The 23,072-nt window shown below is 43.5% G+C and overlaps 1 protein-coding gene across 1 annotated transcript in view; it reads right to left on the bottom strand.

The window, feature by feature from the left end:
- Nucleotides 1–23,072, bottom strand: part of MYO5B (myosin VB) — a 256,918-nt gene that overhangs the window by 180,926 nt on the left and 52,920 nt on the right. The window contains exons 2-4 of the mRNA XM_023532044.1: nucleotides 20,864–20,974; nucleotides 10,893–11,064; nucleotides 7,531–7,675 (exon numbers count right to left, since the gene is read on the bottom strand). Of these exons, the coding sequence (XP_023387812.1) occupies nucleotides 7,531–7,675; nucleotides 10,893–11,064; nucleotides 20,864–20,974 (428 nt within the window). The remainder of the gene's footprint in view (nucleotides 1–7,530; nucleotides 7,676–10,892; nucleotides 11,065–20,863; nucleotides 20,975–23,072) is intronic.

Raw genomic sequence — 23,072 nt, 5'->3', positions numbered from 1 at the left:
CAGACCCACAGGTGGAAGCTAACGGAGACCGAGGAGAGTGCCGAGTAAGGGAGAAATTCCCGATGATAAAAGAGGTTAAAAGCAGAATACACCTGCGAGACAGGGTTACTTGTACTGGGGATGGTCCACTGGCACCCTAAGGACCAGTTGCCAGGACATGGTCTCCCGAATCCTTACAGCGCAACCAATTTCTACCAGATGCTTGCAGGCTCTCTCCCTTCTAACATGCTATGACGCCCCAGGTAAAATGAAGAGTCAATATTAACAAACTGAAGAGTCTTTCAGCTCTATGATTTTTGATTTGGGATTTAACTTCACAAGGCACACTGGGCACATCACAGATAATCAACTCTTAGTAACATTCATGACCTCTGCAGTGTCACAGAAGTTAGACCAAGAAAATGGTCCAGTCCTATTCCTTTCTAAACTCACGATTTTAAAAGGAGATGGCACTACACACTATCAATCTCTTTTAACACAGGGATGTCATCAGCTACATTCACAACACAATTACCTTCCCTTATACTCAGAAGTTTAAACGATAAAACTAGAATTTTAAACATGATAGGTAAAAATATAAAGAACAATATCATCTAAGGGATTATAAAGGATTGAAAATTGCTGCCGACCTCAGCACTGTGGCAGCCCTCGGGGAGGGCGAAGGGTGTGTACTGGCCGGCAGGGCCAGGCAGGAGGGCATGTAAGAGCAAGGGGACCAAGGAAGAACAGGTACAACGGTACAGCGCAGTGAAGAGAGCAACCCTGTGGACAAAGGGGAACTGCTCGGGGCACGTTCTAGAAATAAGAGTGCCAAAGAGGAAATTAAAAGCTGTTCCTGTGTTCAGACATCTTGAGCATCTCCTATGCTTTGTCCTAAAGCAACCTGGTCTTGACTTGAAAGCTTAATGAATGGGAAGGAAACCAAAACTTCATTCAAAACTGAGGGCTGACAGAAGTCATGGTTTCAGAATTTACTGTAAAAATTCAGCAAGTCACTGCTCCCTAATCACTGATCTCCCCAGCGAGTCCAACAGTCACTGTACTCAACCACAGCCGACGAATCTGTCAGCTGTAACATCCACGCCCCACGTTTCTACAGTGCTCAACGGCTTTTCAAGGTTCCTCATGACTTCTCGCTGGGTCCAAGTCCCTCTCTGAGGCAGAGTCGATGCTCCCTTAAAGGGTGGGGATACTGAGGACCACAAAGGCCAAAGGGTTTGTCTGCACACACACCGTAGGTACATGAGACAACACTGCCAGGGACAGACCCCTGGGCACTCGCGTACAGCAAACGACTTACAGAAAACAAAATCAGGCTTCCCTCCCATTGGCACGATGATGTTCTCTCACTGAGAACATGAGGCTCCGTCAGAAAACTCTCCACATCCCGAACGCCCTCCAAACTGCACAACCACCCTGAACGACAAACCACCGTACGTCAGAAAGTGAGGAGGAAACTGACATTGGTCTAGTTAAAACCTGATCTCAAAGCAAAGTAAATTTAGGTCACCTATGATAATTCTTTTTAAAAATGCTTTCCCAAAGATTCAAGTTCCAAACAGTCTGCAGCCTCCGAGATCCTAGAGAGTCCAGAGTCCGTTCCCGTGTATCCGACCCGAGTATTCCATCCCTATGACTAGGATGATAAAGTTGTCAGTTCCATTTTCTTTAACCTCCAGAAATAGAAAATGCAGAGCTTCCTCATTTCTTCTCCCTTCTGCAACGCACTTCCACAGTCAGGAGTTTCTCTCCTTGCTCTGAGGGGGGCCGACGTGCTCGCTTTCGGTGCTACTGTCAACAGAGGCCAGCCTCTCATTTCCACTCACACCATCATCCTTAAACTCCTTCTCCTGTTTACCAAAGTGTTTCTATCATTTGTTTGTTTGTTTGTTTGTTTTGGGGGGGGTGGTCAGAGTACCTTTTTCACTATGGACACTCATTTCCATACTGCTCCCCTAGAAGGCCTTCAAATTCTCTCCAATCTCTTCATGCTTATGGAGACCCAAATCGAGCAAGATACTCAATTTGGGGACCCAACCAGGGTTGATAAATTAGACCCCACCACCCCACAGTGAGCACAGGCCTTCTCTCTCCAGGACCTCCTCCCCATCTTGAAGAACGCTCCCACCCACAAGGGTCCGTTTGTCATCATCCGGCCCCGTGCCACAGGTGTACCTAGCTGCACACTCCTCTCTCAGGATCCCAGGCAACTGCAGCCCCATCTTTCACTATTAGTCACAGCTTGGCAACATAGCAGAGCCAGATGGAAATGTGTGTGCTCAATTACCTTGGCTACCTGAGCAAATAAATCTGCTTTGCAGCATCCCCACTCTCTTTCAGAAAAATAAACAGCTCAAAAAAGGGATCAGACCCAGCCAGCCCAATAAGTTGACCCAATCCCACCAGCAAAGCTAGAAAAATGCACTGAACCTCTAGCCTCACTGCAGAACCTTAGACCCTTTGAATCATTCAAGGGAAAGGTCTATCCCTGGACCTTCGTGATGCCCGGAGCACCAGAGTCTGCTCTGTTCTGGGAAGATCACCTGACCAGTCAGCAAACACCGCTGAGGGAGGCAGCATGGCTCCTCAGCCAACAGGCTGGGGCTGAATTCTAGCTCCCCCCATTTACTATCTTCACACCCGTGGAGAATTGTTCGACATCTGTAAGTCTCCTCCTCCCTCACCTGCAAGGTGGGGATAACAAATCTCACTTGACAGTTGTGAGATGTTCTAGGCCAGCATTGCTGCACAGAACATTAGTCCCCTGAGATACTTGAACACAGTTTTGCGTCTAAATATGATTTGCGAACCCAGCATTATGCATCCCCCCACCTTGGAGATTCGGAATGCATGTCAAATAACTGCTCTGAGAAGCCCTGCCATAAAGGAAGATGCTTCATTTGATCAATCCAGGGTTTCCCAAACTCATTTGACCATGTTTGTACCCTTGGTTAACAAATACACTTTTCTCCCAAAGTTCATCCCAGCCTTCACAGGCCTCTACAGTCTGGCCCACTCTGTCTCTGACTGTACAGCCCACAACTCTCCCCCAGACTCACTCGCCACGCAGGTTAAACTTTCCTAGGTGCTATTCCCTGACCATGCCTTTGTTTATAATAGCTTTTTTTGATATCATTCACGCAACACACAATTCAGCCATTTAAAGGACACAAAGGGTATCAGTACGTTGGCAGAGCTGTGCATCCACCACCACAATTTTAGATCATTTTCATCATCCCCTAATCCCAAAAAACACACCCATAAGCAATCATTCACCATTTCCCCTCAAACCTTCAGCCTTAGGCAACCACAAATCCACTTTCTGTTTCTATAGATTCACTTGTTCTGGATATTTCATAAAAATGGAATCATACAATATGTGGTCTTTTGTGTCTGGCTTTTCACTTAGTTTTCACGGTTCATCCCTGTGGGAGAATGTATCAGCACTCTGTTCCTTTTATTGGCCAAATAATATTCCATTGTATGAATATACCACATTTTGTTTATCTATCCAAAAACTGAAGGATATTTAGACTGTTTTCACCTTTTGGCTATTGTAAATAATACTGCTATGAATACGCGTGTATTAAGTTTATGCATGAACTTATGTCTTCATTTCTCTTGAGTATATTTAAGAGTGAAATTGCTTGGTCACGTGATAACTCTATACGTTTTACCTTTTGAAGATCTACCAGACTATTTTACAAAGCAGCTGCACCAACTTACATCCTAAGTAGCAGTGTGTGAAGATTCTAATTTATCAACATCCTTGCCAACATTTGCTTTTATGTCTTTTCGATCACCGACAGCCTAATGAACGTGAAACAGTATTGTCATTGGGGTTTTGTGACCATGTCCTTTAAGGCCCCACTTCAAAGGGCACAATCACTCTATTCTACCCATCTAGATGCATTCTTCTCACTCTATGTATCCATCAAGATGCAGCTTAAATCCTACAGTTTTCTTGGACCATCTATGACAGTCACATCTCTGAACTCAATTCAAATGACCCCAGGCATGGCTTCTATTTACATTTCCTGTAGTTATGGGCTTTCTGGTCTACTGATGTCTTCTCTCTCCAACCAGCTCCTGTCAGCTCCTTAAGTGGGGTCTTACATTTCTTAGTGTTCAGTAAGGAACCTAGCAAATAACTGACACTTCACAAAGGTTCACTGATATGATTTAACATAGGAGCTGAGGCTAGAGTAAAAATGAGGGAGAGAGGATTTGGGATCTCAGACTTGGAGGGAAGATTAGAAGGAAAGAAGTTCGCAGGAGAGGTCAGTCCCCTTTCTCACAAGGAACTATATGTTCTCATGCAAAGGACAGAATTCAAGAATTTGATGTTTCGTACTATTTGAACATTCTTAACTGTGAATCCCCATTTACTCACAAGTCTAGACTTGGTGAGTTCAACAAATCTTTTCGTTTTCCTCCTCTTCCTTTCCTCCAGCACAGGAAGACTCTGCAGGAGCTCTCAGGATGGGGATGAAGATCTGTATTTATCCCCTCGAGCTTTGACAAGAGTCACCCTCCACCCACCCACATACAAAATTCAGGCCTTGGGGGTTCTTCCCCCACCACTGTGAGCCACATCAAAAAAATCCAGTCCCCAGCAAATCAAGAGAAAGAATTGCTGAGTCCAAGGCCAATTGCATCTCTAAAGACTGGCGGTCTTTAACTTTAGCTTCTCATTCCCTTTACTTTATCCCAGCTGTTACAGAAGCTCAGATTCAAAGCACACTGTGTTAGGTCATGGCTACTTGAATCCCATAATTATTTCAACAACTACTGATGAGTCAGGAAGAGCACAACACAAAGTTGGCCAAGTGCTGTTAAATGAATGTGTTCCGGCATTTGAAATTGACAGAAAAGGCCCATATTGGAAATGCAGCAAAATTTTCCTCGCATTTGACCAATGGGTCTCCTCTTTCCTTGCACAGCAAGGATTCTGTTGGAGCTTCTAATGCATCTCTCGGGTCAATAACAGAAACCCTGAGATGCTGACAACAGAACGTTCAAAAATAGCTCTCTCCTGTGGCCTCATGTGCTGGTTTTACACTTCTAATCCATGTTCATGAGCAAAAACTGCTTAAGAATTTCAGCAAAATTATTGGGCTACATCCTGGGTCTCAGCAGGTAAAACGAGCATTAACCTTAAAGAAAAGCCATAAGGAAGCAATTCCTGATCCATTTTTAACAGTCAAACCCCTTAATTGTCAAATGCATTATTACTTTAGACGAGATCAGATCACCACCACCCCGGATGCCCACATCCCCTCCCCTCTAATGAGTGAGAATAAGGACCCAAACAAGTGAAACGACCAAAGTCAGAATAACCATGGGCCCAGCTTCAGGCGTGGGAGGGAAGAATGGACGCACCTAGTCAAGAGGACCTACGGTGTGAATAAAGCTGGAGAGTAGGAGATTCTCAAAGCTATATGTGGATTTCAAGAAGTATTTGATAAAGAACAGAAAATTTCTTACACGTCTAAGTGCAACTGGCGAAGAGAAGAGAATGGGTATGGAAAACAATCAGATACCAGTGCGATCCATGAAAGTGTCAGAGAGCTGCCAGAACTTCCAGCACGGCAGGAAGTCATCAGAACCAAGCCACACTGACCTTCTGTTTTAGAACCATAAAGAAACCATCCCATACAGGAGGAAAGACAGTCGTCTTCAGATGAAGCAAATGAAGACTCAGCTTAAATGATTCTCCCAAGGCACAGAAGCCTGTCCAGACCCCAGGTCTCCCTCCACTGCGCCATACGCTTGACCTCCAACAGTAATACATGAGCAGGGCCAGGGGCTGCAACACATTCAAACTCAGTCGGCTCTCCACACGATATGACCTTGAACCACACTTTCAGTTATGAGGTATGCATCAGTAGGTTACACCAAGATAAGTGACTCTTAGTCAAGTCTTGATAGCAGCTTAATATAGTATGTGGTCCTTTTTATGGCATGTGGGCAGTCAAACATTGCAATCATTTTAGCGCCACAGTCTCTTATCACATTTTGGAGAAATAAAATGGTTATAGATCACTCAATTTTTAAATTGCTTAGTTCTCCAATCACTGCTTATTTTGAATATGGTCACTGTACAAGTATAATGAAGCAGACTTTTTAAATACAGATCTCCACAGCCAGCAATAAAACATAAATCAGTAAGGAAGCCTATAAAACAATGTTCCCTCAAATTTAATTGGACTGAAAATTTACCCATAAATTCACTGAATAAACAGCCCACCTTAAATGGGATTCTCCTCTCACAGAAATTACTCACTTCTCTCACTAAATTAGCCTACGCAGCCCCTCGGCACTCACCCAAAGGACTTTACAACGAATGCTGCTACCTCCACAAGATGTTCTCTGGAGGTGGCAGGAAGAGTTGGCTGAAATTATCCAGCATTTTAGTGTTAACTGGAATATGAATTTCCACTGAAACTTTGGTAAAACTATCTTTCCCTACGTTATGCCTGAAAAGCTCAAGACCAACACTGTGGTGGTGAATGTTATGTGTCAATTTGGCTAGGCTGCAGTACTCAGACATTTGGCAAACACTCGTCTAGATAATTCTGGTGAAGTATTTTTTAGATGAGATTAACATTTAAATCAGCAGACTTTGAGTAAAGCAGATTACCCTCCACAATATTGGTGGGCCTCATCCAATCAGTTGAAGGCTGCATGAAGAAAACAGTGACTTCCCCCAAACAAAGAGATAATTCTGCCAGTAGATGACCTTCAGACTTAAAATGTAACATCAATTCTTCCATGGGTCTCCAGCTTGCCAGCCTTGAGCCAATTCCTTAAAAATCATCCACCCCCTTCCCCTGCTTTCTCCCCTCCCCCCTTCTCCTCCCTCCTCCCCCTCTCCCCCTCTCCCCCTCTCTCTCTACATTTGTTCTGTTTCCCTAGAGAATCCTGACTAATACAATCGCCTAGCCTGTCTTCTGAGGAAATAACCTGTACCTATCCTTCAGAGCTTGTGGGGGGGAAAAAAAAGCAAAAATGAGATCTACTTATGTGCCTAAACAAAAATCCACTTCCAGGAGAAAACCCAAAATACTGTCTATGCATGACTAGTAATTCAAAATTTCTATTTCAACCCCGAATGCTTGACATCTCAAGAAGCTCTCTAAGAGCCCTGGTTCCTTCAAAAGGGAGCCTTCAGTGAGATCTGTAAAGTGAATGGCGATGCTATAAAATGGACTCATTATACCAGGAGGGGAGGAGAGAGGCCCCCCAAAAATTCAAAGAGAGATGAAATGCTAGGCATTTATTGTTCTGCTGAAACAATGAAATAAGTCTCAAGAGACACTGGTCTCCAAGCCTAGGTTTCAGTTCATCAGAATAAGATGAAGACATGAGGAAATGTGCTAAGAAATAGAACCTGGGCTGGTTTTGTTTCTAAGTTCTTTCCTCTAGAGCCACCATTGCCGCCATCGAGCAAGAGCAGCAAAGGAAGACAGAAACTCCCCTTTCTGTTCCGACTACCCAGGAAGACATCTGGGCTGTGGTGATTCTTACCTGGCCATCTGCTTATATGCTTCTTCTGCCACAGCAAAGATGTGGGGGTCCATATCCCCCATGTTTTGGCCACTGTAGGCATAGATGACATCTTGTCCATAGATTGGCAACTGTTCGTAAGGATTAATGGCAACAAGCACAATACCTGCAAACAGACAGTGCAGTCAGACTCTGGTAGTACAATGGCCACCTGGTGTCAGCTTTTAAAGGCCTCGTTCATATGCATCAAAATTAAAGAATGATAGGGTAACAGGATGAGTCACAACCAATCACTCAACTAAAGCAAGACATATCTATGTGTTTACCAGGCACAGGGCTAGGCCCAGGTAGAGAAGAGAATGACAGGGTAGGCCTCTAAATACTCTAAGCATGAAATAAGCACACACACAGACACAGACACACACACACACACACACACACACACACACACACACACACACACGTGCATCTTGCATATAAATGTTCAACAAATTGAATTCATAAAACAGATATGTGCAAAGTGTTTCAGGACCAGAGAAAAGAGGATACTTAACTCTGCTAACAGGAATTAGGCTTAAAAAGCCATCTCGGAATTAAAATCTAGTAAAAAGACTTAATTTTTCATTTGAGTATGGGTTATCGTAACTAAAATACAAATAACTTGTAGACAAGGAGTACGATGTACACATCTTAAAGTTAAATCGTGGCTCAGCCAGTTATTAACTGGGTGACTAAGGCAAATTACTTAACCTCTGAGTACCTCCATTTTCCGGCCTGTAAAATGGGCATAATTGCATTTACCTGGATTATCCTGAGAATAAAATGATTAATAGAGAATGAGAACACCTAGCCCAGCACTTTGCATAGTAAGCCCAGAGTGTTAGCTATTTCTTATTATCTCATATCACATTATATCATGTATTATCTTTCATTTCACCATTTTTTTTTCATCTTATGTCCCCAAAAGGATGCGCTGCAATAACAGACTCGAGAAATACACAGTGATTGAAGAATCGGTAAATCTTCTAACATTTCAGATATTCTTTTAAGGAAGAGCAAGGTAAATAGATATTTGAAAATATAAAAAGAAAAAATACAAATTCAGTCTTCGAGACAAGACAGAAATCCATACCTTTTTCTTTCACATAGGCACATATTCTTGATGTCAAGAAAACTATTGACTGGCCTTCAAGAAATATGAGCTTTTCCAGTCATGTGGAAGAAAAGACAGAAATGGGAAGGTCACTGCCAGGATACGAAACCTCTTGTATTGTGTTCCCTTGTGGTGTTTGAAGAAAGGCACACTCAAAAGAATGAGAAAAACCACAGACTGGGAGAAATACTTGGAAAAACCATATCTGATAAAGGACTATTATCCAAAATATAGAAGAACTCAAGGTTTGATGACAAGGAAATAAACCGTCAATTAAAAAATGGGCAAAAGATCTAAACAGACAGCTCACCGAAGAAGACATACTGATGGCAAATAAGCACCTGAAAAGATGCGCCTCATCATATATCATTATGGAAATGCAAATTAAGACACTAATACATGCCACTACATGCCTAGTAGAATGGCCAAAATCCAGAACTCTGACACCACCAAATGATGAGGATGTGAAGCAACAGAAACTCTCATTCACTGCTGGTGGGAATGCAAAATGGTACAGCCGCTTTGACAGTTTCTTACAAAACTAAACATACTCATGGCATGTGATCCAGCATTCACACTCCTTGGTATTTATCCAAAGGAACTGAAAATTTATATCCTTACATAAACCTGCACATAGATGTTTACTGCAGCTTTATTCATAATTGCCAAAACTTAGAAGCAGCTAAGATGTCCTTCGATAAGTGAATGGGTAAATAAACTGTATTACATCCACACAGAATATTATTCAGCACTAAAAAGAAATGAACTATCAAGATATGAAAAGACATGGAGGAAACTTAAGTGCATGTTATGAAGTGAAAGAAGTCAGTCTGAAAAGGCTACTCACTGTGTTTCCAACCACAGAATTTTGTCTTCTATAAAAGGCAAAATTATGGAGATAGTCTAAAAGATCAGTGGTTGCCAAGGGTTAATGGGAAGAGAAGGATGAACAGGCATAGCACAGATGACTTTTAGGGCGGTGAAACCACCACTATGATTCCATAATGGTAGATATATGTCATTATGGTTTTGCCCAAACCCATAGGATGTACAACACCAAGAGTAATAAACCCTAATATAACTATGGACTTTGAGTGACAATGATGTGTCATTGTGGATTCATCAATTATAACAAATGTATCCGTCTTGAGCAGAATTTTGACAGCTGAGGCGGCCATGCGTGTGTGGCAGAAGCGGGTATATGGGAAATCTCTGCATTTTCCACTCGATGTTGCTATGAACCTAAAACTGCCTTAAAAAGTAAAATCTACTTAAAAGGAAAAAAAAAATGAGACAGAGAGAGAGGAAACATAATAAACCAAGTAAAGGGCAAAGAGAGGAAGATGACACCCAACATCTGAAGTTCCCTTCAGATGGAAGTTTTTCTGAAAAATAAGACACAGGGCTCTGACAATGTCTACTTGATATGGGTAATGACTTGGAGAGTTCCCTTAAGAACAGCCTCGCATTCTGCTGGTTTCTTAAGTTGTATAAAACCCTAATTCTTGTCGCATTCAATTCAAATTTTGATATTCTACTCTGAGGTCACACACTTGGGAAGAAACGAGTGCTTCTTAACGAAATAGGATTCTGTGCTACGTCTACCACTCTGAACAGCTGAAGTGTCTGGATAAACATGTACGTTTATAGTGTTCGTGTTTTTACCATACCATTTAACAATACTCTAAAAAAGAAACACCCAATTTGAAACATGGATTATTGAGAAATTTTAAGAAAAACGAGTATGAAGGAATTTTAAGACTTCTGGTTTACAGCATTTGTCGTGGCTTCTGCTCGTGAATTTGACAAATGTTCATCATGCACCATGTTTGTACATGGGTGAGTGAGAGGGTCAGAGAAAAAGGCATCCCTTTCTCAAGCAGGAAACTAGAATACACATACAGGACTGCGCTCGGTGGTGAGAGCAGATGCCCGAGCTAGGACATCACTCCCCTAAGACTCCAGGGCTGTTGCCTAAGCCAGAAAAGCCACACAGTGTGGCCCACTTCTTCCCTGGTTGAGCTGTGATTAACACCAATCATCCCACAAAGATGTAGGGCAATGTAATGAAGCCACATTCACTGATTAAAAACCTTTCAAGGATCTCAGATGAGAGATACTTATAAATGAGACTGCAAGTAGGAGTCTTAACCACCGGAGTTTAACACATAAAGTCTGAAGATGGTAAGCACTTTCAAACCCACGCAGCTATTAGATGCCCCTCACTTACCACAGTAAGTGTAGATATGGTTCGACTCCAGGAAACGGACCTTTAAATTGTGCAAAACTGCAGGCTCGTGTAGATAGCTAAGGGCAGTCAGGTCATTTTCTCCCACCAAGATATCTGGATTCCGCAAGAAGGGTAGCTGGTTGCTTTGGACATCAATAGGGTATTCCCGAATCTAAATGCAAGTAACAGACACAAAAAAGCAGAGTTATGAAACATTTAGCTTGTATTCAATTCCTGTCTTGTTGGCTAGGATCACTATTCTAAGCAGATCATAAGTGACGAAGATAAATACCATGTTTTAAAGAAAGGCAAACTGAACAAAATAGCGGTGTTGCCATAAGAAACCAGCCCAGGTGGAAATTTTGCTGCTAACATGATCCCAGTGTATCAAGGTAAAAGACTGAATGATACGAGAAATTCAGGAAGCACAACTAGATTAATAAAGCATTCTACTGCTTGTCAATGAAAGGATACTTACCAAGTCTTTAATTCTAGTTGCAACAGAAGTACTGTTCTTTCTCCCATCCAGGAAACCTCCTTTGCTTTGCCCCATTTCATGCTGGTCTTCCCATCAACCAATGCACTCACCTTTTATTTGGATTACCTTGCAATAAATTGCCCTCCATAACAGCCCTCAAGATGTACATAAATTTTTTACAACCTAACTGCAAGTTACTCTAGGGCAATGATTTTACTTTGACCTAAAGTATAACAGGGGCTTGAGGGTGGGTGGGTGTGTGTGTGTGTCTGTGTGTGTGTGTAATCAGGGAGTATGACTACACATCTTAAATTCAAATCTCAAATGCAAGGTATTATCTCTGTACTCAACAGCACTTGGGCTACATAAATTTATTGACAGGATATATTTATAACTTTGATTATGTGTGTACAAACATGTACAAACAATTAATAAAAAAAGATGGTGGTGGTGTTTTTAAACATTTAAACAAGAGGAACTTGGCTGCTACTTATCATGTTTTATCCGAGTAACAGAGATTCACAGACTTAGATAATAGACTAGTGGCTACCAGAGGGTGGGGGGAGGGAGAAGGTAGATGGGGTAAAAAGGGTCAAATATATGGTGATAGAAAGAAATCTAACTATGGGCAGTGAACACACAATGCAACATATATACATATATGTGTATGTGTACACACACACACACACACACACACACACACACACACGTCTTACTGTTGAATTAATTGTACACCTGAAACTTACTGGATTTCATTAACTAATGTTGCCATAATAAAAAATTTTTTTTAAAAAAGAATCATTGAAAAGAAAGCATATTTGGACGAAATAAAAATAAATTATGTTAAAAAAAAAAAAAAGAATCATGAGAGTTTGTAAAAACAGTTTCCCAAATGTGACTTATGTTCGGGAACTCTGGGTGGGGCTCAGGAACCTGAATTTTTAAAAATTCCTAAGTAGTTCTGATACAGGTGGCTCAAGGCTCATTATTTAAGAATAACTACTCTATGTGAGCCTTTCACAAAATTCTATGGACACAGCCTTAATTTACTAAGATAACAGTCAAATTTTAAGAGAATATAAATATCAATGTCCCCTCCCATCCCACTCTTAGCAAAACTGTACTACCAGATCTTAAGGTATATTATTAAAGCCGGCAATTAAAGTACTACGGTAATAGTACTAAAATAGACACAGATAAATAAAATGCAATAGCAAGCACATATGGAAAATTTGTTCATGATAACATTAAAATTGCAAATAAATGGTTAGAAGGAATTTTCCAAATAATAGTGGTAGATAAACCAGCAGCCATTTATAAAAAATACTGGGCCAGTGTTCTATTCTCACTCCTCACACCAAAATAAATTGTAGATGAAACAAATGTGAAAATTAAAACCAGAACGGAAAACAAAAGCATTAAAAAAAAGTGTGGGCAAATATCTGTAAAAGTTTTGGAAGAAATTAGTTTTAAAGGACAAAGCAAAAGCCAGAATAATGTTGGAAAATATTAATTTGACCATAATACAGAATATTAAAACCATCATAAAACACAGCATATGCAGAGTAAAACTGGAGGAGGGGACATTAATTCTACAGTACATGACAGACTTAATAATCTTAATATCCAAAAAGTTTTAAGAAATCAAAGCAAAATCTACGCCTCGACAAAAAATTGTGCATAGGCTACAAGTCACGAAATAATAACTACAAATGAAAAACTATTCAACTTGACCATTAAACAAAACGATGCGAACGAGGGTTATTAGCACTAATATCCATCAGATAAGCAAAGGTATGAAAATAAGACCCTAACTAGGAAGGGTGTGTGCAAACAGGTCCACTGCTTTTTTGGTTCAGACTGATTTACCCTTTCTGGAGGGCAGCTGGCAACACCTAGTCAGAACTTTTTGTGGATATGCTCTTCGTTGGCCTCAGGAGACAGTCTTATAAACTAGCAAAGATACTGACTCGCTGAAGCTATAAATATCAAAGTAAAACATGACATAGGCCTATATTTACAGTCAGGCAGCTACCCACAGCATTCTGCTGAATCTAAGAAAAAGTGTGTTACAGAATGAAATATAAGATTCCATTTATTTAAAACTGTATATCAAGGTCTGTCTGGAGTAACAGCCACACAAAAGAGCAATGGTCATCTATGTTAGTGAGGTTTTCAACTTTGTCAGTTTCCTGTTGTTGGTTTTTCTTTTTTATGTATTAATCAAGGCTCTTTTCTTTCTGTGAAAAGTTCTTTTATTTATATCAAATTTACTCCATAGAGGAGGCCAGGAAACAACTATCATGAACATGATGCTGACAAAACTTCCGAAAGGTGAGAAACAAGGGGAAATGGAGTGCTGAAAATTGATTTTTATTTCATCGTATTCTAGAGCGCATGACCCCTTCACCTCCTGCTGAGTTAGTGGTATCACTGGGACTCTAACCAGACCTCCCCGCCGAGGCATTCTAAAGGCATTCTAAAGAAGTCCCTCCCCCGTAGGAGCTCATCTGCTCTGCATCTCCCCCTTGGCTGTCCACCCCACCGCAGTAAGCAGCGCAGGGAACAGCCAATTGCAAAACTGCAGCGCCCACCTAGCTGACCCCTCGGTTTTCAGATTGGAAAGCTGGGATCTGAGCCCAGTGTCTTTAAACACTGAAGCAGAAATGCTGGCATTTCATCTTTTCTTAGATGAATCTCCCCCACAAAAGGCTCTCCCAAAAGCATGCAGAGGAAAACGCATATGCAATTTTGTGAAAACACGGTCCACAAATAAGCTACTGGTATTGGTTACAGTAAAACTGATAAAGAGTAAAAATGTCCAGAGCAGCAGAAAAGAGGCAGAGCTGCCAACTCAGCATTCAAAGCTACAGATTCCTTGGTGTGTGTATCCAGAGGGGAGGAGAGAATGAAAGATTTGAGGATTTTTTTTTTTTTTTCCTTTAACAGGAATTTGATTCTAACACTGCCGCTAACATCAAAAACATTTATGGCTAACATGGTTTTATTTGAAATCTAAGCGTTTATGATGTGATCAGGGACCATGGACTTTCGGGCACAAAAGACATCACTACGTAAGAACTGGGCCTTTGGAGGTAAAAAAAAAAAAGGTTGACTGTTAACTGTTAACACTCATCACAAAATTAATGATCAGTCACTTACCTAGACTAGACCTTGGAGACCCCTTGAGACCAGGAATAGATGGGGGTCTCCAACTGGCCCCCAACTAGCATACAGGACTAGACGGCACTTGAGAATGTAAAGGGAGGGACGGGGTTTGGGGACTGCTCTGCACCTGTACTCTCCAATTGGATAGCGCATATGGCTAAATTCGCTAAAATGGAATGCAATTAAAACCTCAGTTTCTCAGTCACATTAGCCATATTTCAAAAGCCCGGTAGCCACATGTGGCTAGTGACTACCGCACTGGACAATACAGAGAGAACACTCCATTGAAGCACAATGTTCTACTGGACAGTGCTGGTCTAGATTGCCCTAAACTCTGTGGGTATGCGATTCAATGATATTTAGTAGGTGCTTAAAAAATATTAGTTGAGTGGAAAGTCTAATTTACTCATGATCTCTCCCTTCCCTCAATTTGAGTCCATGTTACATGGTACTGCAGCAAAAAAAAAAACAAAGATCTTTGAATGACAACTCCCGACACAGACATTTGAAGCTAATAGTAATCATACACGGTAGGTGAAGAAAGCTAACTTCCTTCTCCTACTCTACCCACAGAAATCTTCTGATTTGGAGAAAAGTCAAGTCAGTAAAAATATGGTTACCAGCTAGCAAGGGGATCCTGAGGAGCTTCATGTATCATATTCCGCTGGAAATGGCACCCAACTCAAGCAGTGGCTCTCAACTTTTCCTGTACCTTGGAATTTCATGGGGAGCTTTATAAAAAGACACACTACTGCGTCCCATCCCCAAATTCAGATTTAAGTGGTCTGGCTGGTACCTTGGCTTTATGATTTTTTTTTTTTAAGAACTCACCAGGGAGTTCTAATGTGTAGCCAAAGTTGAGACTCACTGAACTCAACTGCGATGAGGCCCTGAGCCCATTACTTTCTTAGACCTCAGGATGAGAGGACTGGTCTCTCATTGTATTAAAAGACTTTTACATTATGTCCTAAACGAGTGTTTTAAAAGCACAAATATTTATTGAATAAAAGTTCTTCTGTGTCTTACTCTGTAAAAGTTCTGTGTTTAAGTTTAGCACCATCTTCTCCAGTCCCCCAAAAGATGTCTCTTAAAAAGAACCTTCTTATTCTTACCCTCCTACTACTTAGCGCAGGCCTAAACTTAATTACTTGAAAAATAAAATACTCTTTGCTTCATGTAAACTTCTTACTTAGGAAAGATTGGTTAGGTTATGAGAAAGCAAAAAATTAACTCTGAAACCTCCACGGCTTAATACCACAAAGATTTCTCTCACTCACGCTAGGTGCCCAAGGCTGGCTGGTATGGAAGCTTTGCTCCACGGGTCACTCTGATGTCCACATATAGCTTTCACATTCACCAGGCAGTGGAAAGGAGAGCCTGACAAACTCCCATCAGTTCTTCTCTGCTCTCTGGAAGTGGTATCCATCAATTCTACCTAGAGCTTTCCGGACAAAAGTCCTCATGGGGTCTCACCTAACTGCAAGGGGGATGAGGAGGGTGGCAGAGTATTTAGATACCATTTCTGCCATGATAAGTGTTCCTGCTTTGGGAAGTCAGCAGAAACTCAGAGGGAACTGCCCAAATGGGTTTCAAAACAAGTGTGGGGATGGGGAGTAAAGAGAGAAGGTGCATTGGGGCAGAGTCAGGTAGCTCACCATATTTCCAATAGACTTCTAAAGACGCCTGGCCTTGAACTTTTCGTATTCTAAACCCTATATTTGTGTGTGTGTGTGTGTGTGTGTGTGTGTGTGTGTTACATTCATTATAAGTTAGACTGAAAGCTCCACAAAGGTGCACATGTGCCATTTTCACTGCTGTATAACCAGACACCAGCATATAATTGCTCGATAATAATTGTTTTAATAATGGATAACGAATGAATGGTGATGCAAGCAATTAAAGGAAGAAAAAGGCCATAAATTAAAATATACAATTAAAAAGTCTAAATTAATAAAATTCAAACTGAATTTTGCTAATTGAATTAACAAAAAGTTTTAATAAACAAAATTACGGCAGCATAAAATATGGAGTCAGAGTTAATATTTTGATTTCAATTTATTGCAGGGAACATGGCTCCCACATTCTGTTAGAATCATGGAACCCCAGTTTAGCGTTGAACTTGGTGTTTATCCAGACCATTTCCTCTATGGGCCTAAACGAGGCTTTCTCAGCCTTGGCACCGTTTTCATTCAGGACTGGATAATTCTTTCCTTGGGGAAGCAAGGAAGGAGGCGGCTGAATTTATGAGGTGCTTACCAGCATCCCTGCTCTCTACCCACAAGATACCAGTAGCAAACCTCCCTTCTCAGTCATGACAAACAAAAATGTAGCCAGACATTGCCCAATGTCTGGGGGGCGGGGGGATAAGGGAGCAAAATGACTGCTTCACCCACCTCCAAGCAGAAGCAGCCAGGCAAAATAATACTAACTGATAAGAAAAGATCATGACTACCGGAGGGGAACAGGTCGATGATGTTGAGTAGGCAGATGTCAATCTGGAGGTGGATGGTGGTGGTGGTGGCACAGGAATGAACCCTACCTATACTGTTTTTTATGCCCCTGACCTGTACACTTAAAATGGTGACGATGGTAAATGTAGAGGGCCTGGATATGCCGAGACACAGGTGGAGCATGTTACTCCTTTTAAAGCTTACGTATTTCCGTCTTCCTCTCACTCGTGAACACTAAGTCGGGGCCTTGTACGCAGAGAGCACTCACCATCAAGGTGGTGGCTAGGCACACGGGATGCAGAATTTAAATGTGAGACCATGGAAAGGGGGTGAGTGTTCCGTTCCCTGCCACTAGAGGGCAGAAGCCAAGCAGCCTGTATAGGAGGTTGGGGCGGGAGAGCCGGCCTGCCAGGCAGAGTTCCTTCCACTCCGGGCAAAGAATGAGGAAGTTACATTTATCACCAAGGTGTGCACAGTGGCTTGATCCAGTTTAAAAACTCAGTACTGTGCTAAGGGTTGCCAGAGCGAGACATCTTGTACCCAGCACAGCTGTGGGGAGAAAAAGAGAAGACACACTGTCCTTCTCCCCCAAGAAGCTTCCCATCTTCTCACTGGCTTAAATATAAAACATCTTACATTGTTCCAAGTGAAACAAGCCAGACACAAAAGGACAAATATCGTATGATTCCACTTCTATGAGTTACCTGGAACAATCAAACTCGGAGCCAGAAAGTAGGAGAGAGATTGCCAGGGAAAGGGAGAGCTATTGTTCAATGGAGTTTCAGTTTTGCAAGATGAAAAGAGTTTTGGAGATGGACGGTGGTGATGGCTGCACACCATGCAAGTACAGCAGCCCCCCTAATCTGCAGGGGATGTGTTCCAAGACCCTCAGTGGGTTCCTGAAACCACAGACAGTACTGAACCCTATATATACTATGTTTTTTTTTCCTGTATGTACATGAAAATGATAAAGTTTAATTTATAAATTAGACACACTAAGAGATTACTAACATATCATAGAACTATTATAACAAGATACTGTACTAAAAGTTACGTGACTGTGGTCTCTCCCTCGCTCGCTCTCTCTGATAACTGATCTGATGACGGAGATGGTGACTAAGTGACTAACAGGCCGGTAGTGTGTACAGCGTGGATGCGCCGGACAAAGGGATGATTCACGTCCCAAGCGGGATGGAGCAGGATGGTGTGAGATTTCATCACGCTACTCGCAACAGCGTGCAATTTAAAACTTATATTTCTAGAATGTTCCATTTAACATTTTCAGATCACAGTTGACCGTAAGTAACTAAAACCCCGGAAAATGAAACCACCGGTAAGGGGGGGATTGTACTTTATGCCACTGAACTCTGCGCTTAAAAGTGGTTAACATAGTAAATTTTATGTTTTGTACATTTTCCCACAATAAAAAGAAGTAAATAAGCAAGCAACAGGGGAAAGAAACCTCTTGGAGGGACACTGAGGAGTGGAGCCACCTTGAACAGAGTGCGCAGGCAGTTAAGGCAGACGTCCAGAGTTAGGGACGTAATTGCCCTAGAAGGGAACTAATTCATTTTCATCCTTTGCTGCTGCAGTTAAGCCTATACTCTTGGACTTCAGAGGGAGGAGCAGGTAGGGTGGGGAAAGGGGCTGCTGGGGTAGACTTTCTGGCCAGCCTGGTATATCAAGGATGGTTTCAGCTCCAGAGGGCTCTCTCTTCAAGCATGAAGTCAGGCCATCCAACTTCTGTGCTCCTGCCTCTGGTCCACAGCTCAACTGGGTCGCTCCTAAGGACAGCTCAGAGCCAGCAATGGACAAACCCCAGCAACCATGAGCAACCTGGACACTCAGATATTCCGAGCCCATTTCTTCTGAGAGCTGCTCATCTCCAGCCCCAGGTGTCCCTTCTGATTACGTACTGACCGGCCACTTGGGAGCGGGGGAAGGGTCATGGGCAGCTGCCAGGATCAGTCACACACGGCAGGATTTTCAGCGGGGGAAGCAAGCATCTGCTCTGCGTTAGCAACACAGACCGTTCCTCACTACCTCCCTACAATGCTTTAAAAACACCCGCCCACTTAAAAGATCAACTGAAATGAAATCTGTTGGAGAAGATACACCATTCAAGTGGGTGAACTAATTTCATTTTGTTTTGGGCGTGGGGTGGGAAGTTATTCAACATGGTAAACATGACTGCATCTGCTGGGAATTTTGTTTCTCACTTCAAAACCAAGAGGAGGCTAGCAGACACAGCCTGCCAGGAAGGTGAAGGTGAGGCGAAGGCCTCTTGGTGTGGAAACACTTAACAAATTCACTGTTCCAGTTTCACCAAGCGGTACGCTCAAGTTGATAAAACAGAAGTTAGTCGGGGAAGGACGGTCAGTCTTGGTACTAACCAATGAGTTAATCACCAACCACTGGAGGCAGTATGAGAGCCAAGCATAAGACAAGGTCCATTTCTCAAGTGGGTCATTAACTATCTAGAAAGACAAAACCAAAATGCTTGACAGAAAAAACAGAGAGTAAGTGATCAAAGGCTAAACGACGTGGTACAAACTTCCAGGGCCGCTGCAGTTCAGAGGACGTCAACGATCACTCCAGCCTGCCCTCCGTGCGATGCCTGCTCCGCGGCCCCTCCCACTGCAACCCATCCCAAAGCCGGTTCTTGGCTTCCTCCTGCCACTGTTCAACAAAACCTGCTTCTCTCCCAGTCTCCCCCACGGTAAACCTTGCACAAAGGGCCTCTGGCCACGTGCCTGACCCATCGCCATCCCCTTTTCCACTGGCTCCCACCAGGTGCACTGGCCTGCTTTCCGTTCCTTCAACACACCCAAAGGGACACACCGAGGCCTCGGGGCCTTGGCACGCATAATCCCCGCCTGAGACACACTCTGCTCGCAGCCCACGCACCCTGCCTCGCCAGGGGCCGGCTCCTTGCCATCTCCCTCTCCGCGTCAACACCCTCACCTCAGCAGGTTTCCTCGTTTCTGTCCCTCCCGCGCCCCACGCACTGGCTTCCGTGACCACTGCAGCTTTGCCATACTGTGTTCGTGTTCTCTGCTGCCTCCAGCGCTGAGCTGTACCCCCAAATGGCAGGGCCACAACCACTCGCCCGCACAACCCCCGACCCAGCACAGAGCAAACATTCCAACACCTGTGAAATGCACGAATCACAGTGAAGCCTGGTCACAAAGGCCCATGAAAAAGAGAAAATGCATCAGACCTCGGAAGAACAGGGTTTCATAGTTACCACCTTGTCTTCCTGCCCGGTGAAACCACCTGAAAGTCAGCTAATGAAAAAGGGTTCTCAGTGTAGCAGCTAACACTATAGTATAGCATCGACACCAGAGTGCCGATGTGCCAGGCTCTACTCTAAGTATGGGCCACACAGTGACTCATTCTCAAAAGCGTCCTAGGCAAATGATCACCCCCATGTCACAGATAAAGTAACAGGCACAGAAAGACTGCTGACTTGCACAAGGGCACAAAGCTAGCAGTGGCTGAGCCGGGATCCCAACCCGGGCAGGCTGGGCCCACAGCGGTCCCCCCACCGTGGTCGCATTCGCTGTCGCCTGCAGCAGCCCCCCTCCCTCATCTCTCGCTGACGCTCCAACTCTGTGGTGGGGACAGCAGGGTTCGCTCACTCCACTGAGCAGATTCTGATCACCCAGCTGCTAACACCAACGGGCACTTATGTGGCAGCCATGGAGCAGTGTTACGGTTTAGCACGCTCATATAACATTATCGTCAAGAGCAACAGAGAAGATGCCAGGGGCTCAGAAGCTCCAACCTGCGGGAACGACTCAAGCCCACAGTGTACCCTCCAGTCCAGCTGAGCAGACCCCAGCGCTGCCACCGCACCCCCCACCTGCACTTACGGTTTCATCTTCCAGTCTGAGCTGGAGGCTCTTGTCCCCCTCCTTGTAGTCCTTGGTTAATTCAGCCGAGCGCCACACTTCGTCAGGGTCAGGGATCCAGACCCTTGTGTACTGAAAAATTAAAACGGAAGAAACTCAGATACGAAATGAAGCTTTCGGGTTTCTAAATGCGTGTTGCTATCTATGGGGGGCCCTCAGGAGAACTTCTGAAGCCATCTGGACACATTTTGTTCCCTTCTCATTTCAAGACACAAGGTGATCCAATAGCATGATAACAGATTAACACCTCACAGGACTGGTAACAGAGGGCATCCTCTGGATCCTGAGAGACTATCATGGATCAATGAAATTAGAATTCTCCCGGGAGACTGCTGAGCCTGCATTTGGTTACATCCGGAGTTTTACGCCATCATCTCCAAGGATGGTATAAAACAGTGATGCCAGAGGGAGCATCGAATGTGCTGCAAACAACAAAACATCGTGTGTAAAACGCAACAAAATGGCATAGCAAATCTTCGAAGCTTAGGGATCTCTGCTCTCATAGTCTGCATTCAGAGACAGAGCCATTTTCCTGCAGAAGGGAAAGAAAGTGGTCGACAAGTCAAAAGTGCATGTATGTATTCCTTGTCAGCAACCTTCCCTAGCAGCTATCCAGATTTGCAAGGTCATTCAGCTAGCCAAATCCTAGCAGCAGAGAATCCAGCCCTGGGTAAATGGCAATGCACTTTCAATGTAACTCAGGGATCCTCACCTCTGAGTGTATATTAGAATCATCTAGGAGCTTTGAAAATCCAAGTCTGGGCTCCACCTCAGACCAGCTCGGTCAGAACCTGAGGTGACACAAAAGCTCCCAAGGTGAGTGTAACGTGCCACCAAGGAGACCTACAGATCTGAAGCCCTGAAGAGCAATAGCTGAATCAGCTGGCCGTCACTCCTGGCATCACTTACATCTGTCAGACAAGTTTCTAAATTTTTGTTTCATAGCTATGTGATTTCCAAGGGCCTGTTTGCTCTAGAAGCTGTCTGTGAGCACGCGCGTACACACACACCCACACAGGGTTCATGGGCACAGAAGATGCTTAGCAAACCGGAAACTAATGGTTCTTTTGACCAAAGGCCAGCCAGAGCTGTTGAAGGTCAACATAACCCACCTCCCTTGTGGGGTGACAGCTCTAGGCACAGACCCTGTGGCCAGTCAGTTGCTTGGACACAAGCAGCCTGCAGACTTTATTTTGGCGCTGCTTTTTCAGCGTTTTCAAACAGGTGGTCACTGGCCTTTTCTAAAAACAAGGCCCTGCTACACTTACCTCTAATTCCCTATTAAGCAGTGAAAGTCATGAGGCAAAGGACTCAGAACAGTAAACATGAATGCAAACCACCACCAATCTGCCTCCCTGACATCCCTGCTCAGGATGCAAAGCCAAGGTCATTTGTTTTGGGCATTATAAAGAACCACGTTCACAGAATCTTCTGCCTCTGAGCCTGCCTAACAGCAAGATGTTGCTGCATCTTTACAGGAAGACACTATAGAGCTGTATAGTATCTGAGAGCTTTAGAGTAAGACTAAGAATGTTCTGAGTTATCTCCAGAGAAAACTTTTGAGTGTTTGCTGCCCTTAACTGTCAACATTTCTTCTACCCCTCAGGTGTTCTAACTTACCTCCTCCACTGTCATTTATGTCCATCATCCATCCAGCCGCAATGACTTGTAAGACCCTGTCCCTATGCTTCAGATGAGACCTTTCCTTAGCCCCACCAGAGTTCTCATCCTTCTGAGTGATGCTCCCGGGGCTTTCCTTCTGTCAGAGGCAGTGCAACACACCCAGGAAACTTTACTCCAACCAAAGTCTCCATTCAGTGTAAATGGTGTCAGGAACAGCTCAAGATGACAGAGTGACAATCGAAAGAAGAAGGGAAATCCCAACAGAAACTGAGTGGAGGTGCTGATGTCTGGATGCTGTCAGGCTGTGTTACATCCTGGAAGCCGAGGAGCCCAGTCCCAGCTCCCTCAGGGTCTCCTCTGGCCTTAACCCTGCACCCCACATGCCACTCACTAAACGGTTAATTGCACTCAGCACTGGAAAATCTCACTGCCTGGCTTTACCTCTGTTCAATTCGTACTCCGGAAGGGCCCATTCATCTTTCTAGTTATAAAAATTTCTTCTCTCTAAATTGACTGAAAACACCTGGTGGGCAGAAAATTGTCTTCT

This window comes from Pteropus vampyrus, unplaced genomic scaffold (assembly GCF_000151845.1).
Source record: "Pteropus vampyrus isolate Shadow unplaced genomic scaffold, Pvam_2.0 Scaffold3, whole genome shotgun sequence".
Lineage (NCBI taxonomy): Eukaryota > Metazoa > Chordata > Mammalia > Chiroptera > Pteropodidae > Pteropus > Pteropus vampyrus.
The sequence above is the reverse complement of the archived record's forward strand: the minus strand, read 5'-3'. Positions and strand labels throughout refer to the sequence as shown.